A 10722-nucleotide genomic window follows, 5' to 3' on the forward strand; every position below is an offset into this window, starting at 1 on the left:
TGCTTTCACAGTTCAATGAAATCTGAGGAAAAAAGCTGTTCTAGCCTCAGCTTATCATTTAATGTTCTCCCTTCAATTCCTAACAATAACTTATTTATCCAAATTTCTCATTGACAGTTGCAGAGTTGGGGATGGGAGAGGAGGGGCACGGTTACAACTCCTGAATTACAGGAGTTACAGCACCTTGGATTTACTGACCAAAATATGCCAAAAGTAATTAATGTTATAGTTAAGGTTAACTTTAATATGACAAGAGTGTTACCAAGACTAGTGAAGTAATTGCCTGTCTTACTAAAATACATTACAATATATGAAGGCCTTGATTGACCAAAGTCATAGAGCAGGGGTATCAAAATCGCAGCCCATGGGCTGGATGCATCACGCACTGGCCACACCCACCCTGATTTAGAGAAGCGGAAAAGTTGCGATATGTCACATGACGACAACCGGTCGTCACGAGTTTGACACCCCTGGTGTAGATTATGGTAAAGTTCAATACGCATCACTGAGCACAGCTGAAGGCAACCAAGGCATAAATTAGTTAATGACATGCAGTGGAAGAATAGTAAATGCTAAAGAGCATTAATTAACAAATGCAATAAAATAGATATATACTGTATCTACAAAACCAAGAGAAAGAAAAGGATAGAACAGTTCTAAATGTCTATAGAACTAATGAATGCACAAGAGAAAGGAAGCTATAGTTTAATTATGAATGAAAGAGCAAAAATATCTGTCATAAAGAATGGATTGGGGTCATCTAGTTTAGGAAGCCATAGTTTGGTGATAGTGACATGTTATAGCCCAGTGAATATGGTAATAGAACTAGGGATGGGTTTGGAGGGGAAATGTGTAATATTATGATTATTTTTTGTTTTTTTTCCCTTTCCTTTTGTACTTCCATTATTCAGTATTACAAAATCAGAATCTTCTGTTTATCAGTAAATTGTAAAGTCCATCTTCTGGTTTGGGCTATATATTTAGATTTATATTTTATTGAATCTTCCCCTCATTCTTTAGAGCAGGGGTGTCAAACTCGTGGAGTCACGTTGTCATCACATGACATATCATGACTTTTTTCCCCTTCGCCAAAACAGGGGTGGGGGTGATCAGCGCATGATGCATCCGGCCTGTGGGCCGTGAGTTTGACACCCCTCATTCTTTAGAGGATTGCTGTATGTAAAATGTAACCTTACTTGCTCCATAGTATTGGGCTCCACAAGAATATAATTTGATGGACATAGGTTTCTCTTTAAATTCTTTAATACGTGCTTTGCCTTTATGACTAAGAAAGGAAAGAAATAAAGTTGCTTCATTTCCTTGTGGATCTTCGCAGTCCAAATAAGATGTCTGTTTTAGAGATCTACTGGGTAATTAAAAGGCAGAGTATATGGGGATTAAGTTTATGCTTTCAAAGGAATTCTGGCATATCTGCAATAGCAAGCACAAAATTAAGATTCTATAAAAAGGGCAAGTTTAATTTAACAGGGCATTTTGTTGAACCTCTGATTTATTATAAATTCATCAGCTGGAATCTCATGGATGACTAATGACTGTCAGGAAGAACTTATAAACAGCCTCTAATATTCTAACTAACAGTGTACACTAATGCCTTATTTTCATTATTTGGCTGCCACCTTGCATTTAATACAATTATGCATTAGTTTCTTGAAGCTGAAAGATATCTAAGCTGTGACGTTACATTCTGAGAGTCAACAAATTACAAACTCCAATAAGTAAGTTATAAAGCTATATGTGCTTTCTCACGTTAGATGTCATGAAGTCAATTATCTAATTATTATACTGCCCTTGAAAATGCAGGTTACAGATTCATAGTCCGCTCTCCAGTCTCCCTTCATTCATCTGTTGGTATTCATAACATTTTTTGATTGGTCTGTTCCTGTGCATTCAACTGGTTCATTAAAAATGGCTTTAAACACTAATTGCCCAAGGTTGTTGTCCATGCTGCTATTAGCAACATTCTTATTTGTTGTTATTGATTGGTTGTTACTGAAAAGCAATATAGGAAATAAAAAATAGCGGTAAAACTTAGCAATAGCAATCGCACTTAGAATTATATACCACTTCACAGTGTTTTTCAAGCCCTCTCTAAATAACAGGAAAATCAGAGATATAATGGCTGAAATCGATATTTCAGTATCTCCTTATTGAATAATTTGTACAGAAAGTGTGGGTAGAGACTTTGCAATACTTTGACTAGAATTCAGAAACATCAAATGCTTGAATTATTGAATGTACAGCACATAAATATTATATCCAAAGTTGAATTATTGCCTATGAGTTCTACAAAAATAAGCTTAAAAATAAAAGGGGAAATGATCTGAAAGGTGAATTGAATGGGCACAGATATTAGATATCTATTAACTTGTACAGAGAAAAACTAAAGAAGAAATACAAACTAAATACTACAATAGCATAGAATAGTGGTCACCAACTGTTGGTCCGTGGATCACAGGTGGTCCGCGAGAAAATTATGGTGGTCCGCAGAAAAATTATTTGCATTTTTTATATTGCACTAAATACTATATATTAATATAAAATCATATTAGTGGTCCCTGGGATTTAAAATTATGAATTTAGTGGTCCCTGAAGTCCGAAAGGTTGGTGACCCCTGGCATAGAAGACAGAATTCACAGTAACATAGTTACAAATATATTACGAATATAGAAATATTGGGAGAATGGTGAAAGATCTGGTAAGATGTTGGCTAATCATTTAGGGTGAAAGAAAGATAGAGCAATGGTTTCAATTATTAAAAGGAAGGAAGAAAGGAAGGAAGGAAGGAAAGAAAGAAAGAAAGAAGGAAGGAAGGAAGGAAGGAAAGAAAGAAAGAAAGAAAGAAAGAAAGAAAGAAAGAAAGAAAGAAAGAAAGAAAGAAAGAAAGAAAGAAAGAAAGAATATTCATAAACTCTGTCTCCTTCCTTCCCAGGGCACAGTCTTGCAAAGGTGGCTCGTGCACAGACATTTCCCAGCTACACCTCAGAACAGGGTGAGGAGCATGAGCCACGCCTGTCCCTTTCCAGCAGCTATGGATTCAGCTACAGCTCGGACCTTGTGCAATGACACACATCTGGTGTTTGAACAGAGAGACACTCTAACGTGGAACCTACCCGCAAGACCTGGAAGCCATTGATCTTTCTTTGGGTGTCCTGAGAAGACAGTTGGTAGTGAAAACCGAGAAGTCTCCCGCCTGATGACAGTGGAAGTGAAAGCTTGGATCACTGCTTCACTTGAGGCAGACGTCTAAGTCTTTTATTTATTTAAATTTTATAGTTGTTTTTGTCCATGTTTTTTTAAAAGAAGAATTCCCTTGAAAACCATGGATGTATGCAGCTGATGTTTCTGCATAACCACAAACATTATGTGCTCTAAGAGGGTGGATGTCATGTTTGCAATATTAGGCTTTTGATCACCTCTGCCATCAGATCTGCTTGTCCATGACAGTAACCACTTTTATCTCCAAGGCATCAGCCTGGCTCATTCTTAAATGTTAACAAAACTTCAAAGGGTTTGGAAGGCTTCCTTCCGATAATTATGCACATTTTAGTCCCATTAACCTCCATGGGATTTATGCATGTCTATCTTTAGGACAATAGCCTAAAGTTTCACTTGTGAGAAAAAGCCAGTGACTCTTAATCAGATTCTCATTATTAAAATTAATACCCAAGATAGATAAATAGATAGATACTGTCAATGGGATGGCATGGTGATGCTTAGTAGCCTTTCAGAAAATAGATTGTGTCGTGTTATTAAGAGGTAATTTGCCTAGAATATTTGCCACACTGAATTTTTATGCCCAGACTTGCTCTTATCTATGTGCATTCTGAACCTAATAATCCACAGCTTTCTACTGGGAACAGTGGTTATAGATGTCAAGGAAGACCGTGTTTACAATGCACTTGTCAAAGTCTTCCTTTTGTAGATAATTTTTGGATAGTTGAATTTGTAGTCAGTATACTTTTAACCCTGTATACTGTGCAGGTAAGATTTGACCTCACATTACTTGATGGCAGCCCAACATTCCATAGTTTTACACAGCAAGATGCCTGGCGGGTAGAATAATTTCAAGAGCAGTTGTTCTTATGGAGGTCTTTTAGGCAACAACATGGATTTTCTCTCTTCCTTATACAGCACAGGTGTCAAACTTGCGGCGTCACATTGCTGTCACGTGATACAATGCAACGTTTTTCCCCTTCATGGAGCTGGGATGAGCGTGGCCTGTTGATACCCCTATTATACAGCATTCATTTTGTGGTGGATTCCCTGTACTAATATGTTACTCAGTTTTACCCAGGTCATACATACAGATCCATTTTATTACAGGTAGTCCTCACTTAACAACCACTGTTGGGACAGGCAAGTCTGTCACTAAGTGATGTCACCTTCAAGCGAAGCATCATGTGACTGCAATTTGCAATTTCCTGCCAGCTTTTCCATTGACTCTGCTTGTCAGCTGTGAAGTGAACAAATAGCAATGTGCAACGATTATAGAAATGCTTTAACAGTCATAAGCATGTGGCAAGCGCGTGTGGCATAAAGTTATTTGTTCAGTACTGTTACAACTTTGGTCAATAAACAGGACACTTGTTAAGTGAGGATTATCTGTAAACAATGACTTTTTAGTCCTTCCTACAATCGCACGGAACTGGATTGTTTAAAACTGCAGAGTCTTTTATTGGCATATTTTGCCTATTTCAAATTTTTCCAACTCTATAAAACAAATGGTGATAACAATGAGTAGGAGAAGTGAAACTATTGAAGATCTGAGTATTTCAGAAAAATATTTTTGAAATCCAACATGTGTCATGGTTATACTAATTTGTCAGATTTAGCTCCATTTCTTCAGGTTTTTCATCAATACAATATCATTTGTTACCACCCTCTGTACCCCTCATATGTTACGTTTGAATATTATTCCGTACCAAAACCAAAATTTTGCAAACTGAGGATGTCAACATTGAAAATATGATCATTGATTATCTTCAAGCACTAGAGAAAAGGGACACAAAAATGGCCTTGTGCAGTTGATCTCTAAAGCAAATCTGGCCATTTGGAATGCAAACTACTTAGAGTGGCATTTTTAACTACTTTGAATTGAGTTTAGAAGCAAACTAAATTAGATCAAAGAAATATTGAAACTTGAAACACATGCTTCACATAATAGTCCCCTTGCCAAAAGAATCTGGCAATGTTATTCTGCATTCCATACAATGTTTGAATGTCTGGTATCACCCTTCAGGGTAAAAGAGGTTTTTTCTTCATTTTTGCCTATAGCCCAATTCTAAACTGATTAAAATAAAATAAAGTCACAGTCACAGCAGTGGTAAATGCTCGTGTGTAATTTATCTAAGGCATCAACCTTGAAGTCATTTCCATGGTAGAACAAGGTCAGAAGAACTAAAATAAAGTAAAGCTTTGTACTGGAGCACATCCAATGTATGGATCTTCTCCCCCACAGGCATATACTCAAGAATGTTATTTTTGAGAAAGCCTGAATCTTTGGTAAATGTTGTGACTTGCAAATAAATGGCACAGAAAGAAATCAAGTAGGGTCCCCACCCTTTTTTGAGATGAAATAGCACTCACGCTGTCCATTAAAATGAGATGTATAAGAAATCAGTTGAGATGTAGGCATGGTGAAACAAAAATGAAAGCAAAAAGAAAATTTTCCTATCCAGGATCTTTAATCCTCCATAAATGTTGTCAAAACAAACACATACAGTGAGCAATCATCAGAAATTATTTCCTGCCAGCAGGCTGCTCCATCATTGAAGTTTCTGCTTTTCATTGTTTTATCAAACCAGCACAGAACATGTTGAAAGGAAGAGAATCGAGTTTCCCATTCCACTAAAAGATCAAGTTTTATCTACCACAGTTCGATGGAAAGAATTTTGCTTTTATTCCTTTTGTAAACAATGGGAAGGAAATGTCTACTTCAATTAAACATTTCTTAATACATTGCAATGGAAGATTTTTCTTACCCAAGCTTTTCTTGCAGTCTAATCCCTTGCAGGCTTATACACCTCAGTGAAAAGCTGCTGAATGAAACTAGTGGGTGATCTGATGAAATTAATCACTCTTCCCTCCATGACAGCATCTCTTCCCCTTATTTTCTTTTATCTTGCTCACCATGTTTCCACTGACCAGACAGAGCAAGTTCCTCTGCAGGAGAATGATAAGCTACCTATTACAACAATGCAAAATTACTGTTTCTGGTTGTGCTAACATGCAACTGTTCTCTTGCTGTAGCTCTCATCATCCATTTGACAATTTTGGTATGAAATCACGCTCTTCTGGATTAATTAGGGTATTAGTCAATGTCACTATATATAAATTATATTCATCCAAACAAGTTTTCTTTGAACTTAAAAGGAGGGAAAATACACAGAATGATTTCCACTGAATGATTTCAAAATGACTAAAATTGATCTCATGTCCCAAACTAGAATTGCCTCTAGATACATTTTTGAAATAATCCATACTATTGTTCTTTATTTTCCCATCAGAAAATAACACTCAGAAAAGTCTCCTATATTCCCACTACATAATTCTGTGAGGTTTCATTATCAGAACCTGCTTTCATTTATCCATCCTTTTCAGAATTGCTAGGATGGTGAACTTCAGTAACAGTAACAGAGTTGGAAGGGACCTTGGAGGTCATCTAGTCCAACCCCCTGCTCACACAGGAGACCTGTGCTAGGGATTTGAACTGCTGAACTGCCAACCTTTCTAATCGACAAGCTCAGTGTCTTAGCCACCTAGTCAGCAGGTGTCAGTTACAGTCAGCTAGAGTCCAACAAAAAACAATGCAACAGGCACAGAAACATACAAATACTATGAATGCAACTTTTTTTTCAATGAAGTGTCTTTCGTATATTAATTCCTAAACTTCCCAGCTAGCATTCCTACATTACCTAAGGGCTGCGGTTCTAACACTCCTATACAGTGCCATTTAAGGAAGGTCAACCTAATGCAAGCTATATCATAAAACCCTGAGTGTCTGTTTGATAGTAACAGCCCTTCGAGTAATGTCATGTAATTTACTTATTCTTAGCATCGCCTGTAAGAGCAACATTTCACAAAATGTACAGTTTCTAAAACTCTTCAGGGATGGCCATACTTTGAAATGCCCTTAAATGAGCTAAACTGTTAAAAGAAAACAAATATGTGTACTTGGGTCTAATCAAAGGGGAGGGGTATCCAGATGAGAAAGGCAAAGCAATAGCTCACATTACCGAATGGGTTTAGTAGAGCATGCAGCCTTGCACATCTAAACGGTCTTGCTGTTTCCCATTCACCCGTGGGAAACAAGCTATTCCACTGCACGGAGTTTTCTAGTTGACAGGCAGCCAGATCTATTGACCAAGGACCCTGTTAGAATTCTTTGTACTTGACCAGCAAGACTGTTCTAATTCAAGAAGAATGCTCTCAAGATTACTTTGGATGTACGTTTCTTTTCAAAGAATTCTGCATGACCCTGGTGGGGTTCTAAGACAGGATAGTCTTGGGGAGAAAGTGTGGTTTTTTTTCCCCATTTCATGTACATGAACTAAATTACAGGTAATCCTTGACTTACAACCATTCATTTAGTGACCAAAGTTAAAATGGCACTGGAAAAAAGTGACTTAGAACTAGTTTTCACACTTACGACCACTACAGCATTCCCCATGGTCCTGTGATCAAAATTTGGGTGCTTAGCAACTGGCACGTATTTGTGACAATTGCACTTTCCTGAGGTCAGGCAATCACCGTTTGTGACCTTCCCAGCTGGCTGCCAACAAGCAAAGACAATGGGGGAAGCCAGTTTCACTTAATGACCACATTGTTCACTTAACGACTGTGGCGAAAAGTTGTAAAATAGGATGCAATTCGCTTAACAACTTTCTTGCTTAGCAATAGCAATTGTGGGCTCAATTGTAGTCGTAAGTCAAGGACCACCTGTATACTGCACCATACTATGTGAAGTGCATCTCTGCATGCCCGATTCAATGGTTTCACGGAATGGAGAGTTCACTCAACATTCTATAGTGACCACTGAAGACAACTGCTGATCAAACCAAAACATAAAAATGAAAGGTCTGTAAAAGGAAATCTAAACACTGAAATTAATAATGGTCATATTATGTTATCCTGAAGTTGTAAATCTGAGTTATTGAAAGAAATAGATTGCTTTGCACCAATATCCCATCATCATTCTGATAGAAATCGAAGACAAGGTTTTGGTCTCCATCTAAATTAGATCCCCTCTCCTTATTCTTAATAATATTTACAAACATGCGTTTGTTATCACAAGAATTTTATGACACCTGTAAGATATGCTTTGATCTCTACATGATTGTTTATTCACAATTAACTGGTCCAGTCTAGTAATTTAGTCTTTGGTTTTCAATGATGCTGTGAAGTTTGAATACTGGATTCAAGTAGGATTAACACGAACTGCCTTCCTACCTCTTACTCAGTCTTTGCTATTATTTGATACAGAGTGAACCTAGTTGTCATCCCCTTTCCTCAGCTTGTTTCCCAAGATAACAGTGAATACTAAGATCATCCATCAATCCTCACTTTCTCCTTTCCCATGTTGATCTGCTTTTCAACCATTTCATTTTCCTTGGAGAAGCTAAACTAAGAATCTCACACTTGAAAATTCATAATGTAAAATGTCAATAAAGTTAAATCATTTTGGAGGAAGAGAAAATTATGAGCCATATATATTTCTCTAAGATGTTGTTGATTATTTAAGAGAAGCTTCTGCCACCTTGGGTGAACGAAAGTTGTTTTAAGGGTATATGGGGCAGAAGCAGGATTTGTGTGGCTTAAAATGGCATTCGGCTACTGTTCACTGATGTGCTGTCTTGGCAGAATGATACATTTACTGTTGTTTCTTGTTCTATTAATGGAAAGATACCCTGCTCTTCTGCTCTGTGTGATGTGATGATCCAGTTTTCCCTGTGAACCAAACCATCTATGAAATTTGAATTAAATCAGATTAAACAAGTACCAAGAATGTAGTGTGTAATTTGCCCTCTCCACAAAGGTCAAAATTTTGGAACAAAAGCCATCCACCGAACAAAATAGAAATATTTTGAAATGGTGATTGATTGGTAAGAATCCAACTCTTAACATGCCCAACGGACCATGGGGTTGGAAAAGGCTGTATATGAAGAAGTGTCTGCATTGCTGTGTCACTATGAAGTTCTAAAAGCTGGACAAGAAATTTTGAGAACTCTTGCAGTGTGGTGCCATAATCAAATCATCTGAGATTTATATTATTTGTATTATTCATATTGCACATGATCACAGAGTGCATTTGTGACTACTCACAATGTCTGCTGTGATCCCAACCTGACTGCAAATTACTTTTACTATGCTAGCGGACAAAATCTTGAATAATATGGGGCCCTAATGTTTCATTTTAATTTTAATTCCATTCAATTAACTTTCCTTGGAGACCTTCCCTTCCTTTCAGAGCACAGAACTCAGGCATGTTGCATGGTGTTGGTTTATGGCCAAGATTAGACCAAATATTAATCCGGGTGTTGTCTACACTAACCTGACAAGACCAAATCAGTTCAGGCCCTGCAGCTTCCAGAATTGAGTGCAATCCCTTTTTCATCTAGGAAATGTCCTCAGCTCATGCCAAGAACATAACCAGTAATGACAGTGCCTAGAAGTGGTAATTTATTTTCTCAGGTAGAAGGAAACTATTCTGAATCTGCTTTGTACCTGATGTGATCTTAGTGATATTCTAATAGAATGTGTGCTTGCACATACATGCATTGGTACATACCATATTAGCCCTTCTGGTTCCCCCAGTGAGAATGTCCTAGCCCATAATCCATACATTTATGCCATCTCAGAATTCCGGGCAAAGCCTGATACCACCACTCTTCGAGAGAAGAAACCAATTTTAGTTTTCGTAAATTCATTTCTGGAGTTCCCAAAGTGGCTGGAATGCAAGGTAGGATAAATTCCTTGTCAGGATGAGACTAACTGATTCGCCAGAAGATACAGGTAATTTGTTATGTAGATTAAGTTTAGAGCTAATTGAGAATTGTAGACAATGGGAGAAATCTTGCAGACTGTAATCTTGTCAGCAGGAATATGCATGCATAATAGAGGGGCATGGGGTGTGTGTGTGTGATGTGTGTATCTTATAACAAGAATATAAAGACAATTAAGATAAATTCAGAATGTATTTTTTTAAAGAATCTAATGTACATCTATCTCTATATTTCCCAAATGGCTAGTTCCTTTTTATTCTCCAGATCACTTTTGGTTGGGATGCCAATCCAAGAAGAAAAGTCTTGGGTACTTTTCCCAAGTACCCAAGGGAACATCAAAAACCAACACAAAGTGGATGTTGCCCACCTTCTTTTAAGCCCACCTGAAAGGTGCTCCTAATTGAGTCATTTATATGAAGTCCCTGATTTTTGCAGGGTTTTGTCTGATTATTTAGAATTATTGGTTTATATTGATGTTGATTAACTTTACCATTTGCCCTCCTAAATCTTTGGAGATGAGATTTCTCTTCCTTCCTTCAGATACAGACTTCAACCACGGCTCTCACATAACATCGTCTTGTTGACAGATCTGCTGAATCAAAGTTACAGTATATTTGACAGCACCCCTATTTGGAAGCTCACTTTGTACAAAAGTAAGTTTTTGCTTCAGTGTTATGCTGTGAATGAGAAAACAAAATTA

General features: G+C 37.4%; 1 protein-coding gene across 2 annotated transcripts in view; it reads left to right on the top strand.

The window, feature by feature from the left end:
* DOK6 (docking protein 6) overlaps positions 1 to 10665 on the top strand; it is a 205984-nt gene extending 195319 nt beyond the window's left edge. Inside the window, exon 8 of one of the 2 annotated variants that reach the window (XM_058178568.1) lies at positions 10563 to 10665. In XM_058178568.1, coding sequence (XP_058034551.1) covers positions 10563 to 10606 — 44 coding nt within the window. In that variant the 3' untranslated portion in view covers positions 10607 to 10665. Of the gene's footprint in view, positions 1 to 2950; positions 8975 to 10562 lie in introns of those variants that run through there. The other variant, XM_058178567.1, reaches the window with a different exon arrangement.
* Positions 10666 to 10722: the final 57 nt, after the last annotated feature.

This window comes from Ahaetulla prasina, chromosome 3 (assembly GCF_028640845.1).
Source record: "Ahaetulla prasina isolate Xishuangbanna chromosome 3, ASM2864084v1, whole genome shotgun sequence".
NCBI classification, from domain to species: Eukaryota; Metazoa; Chordata; class Lepidosauria; order Squamata; family Colubridae; genus Ahaetulla; species Ahaetulla prasina.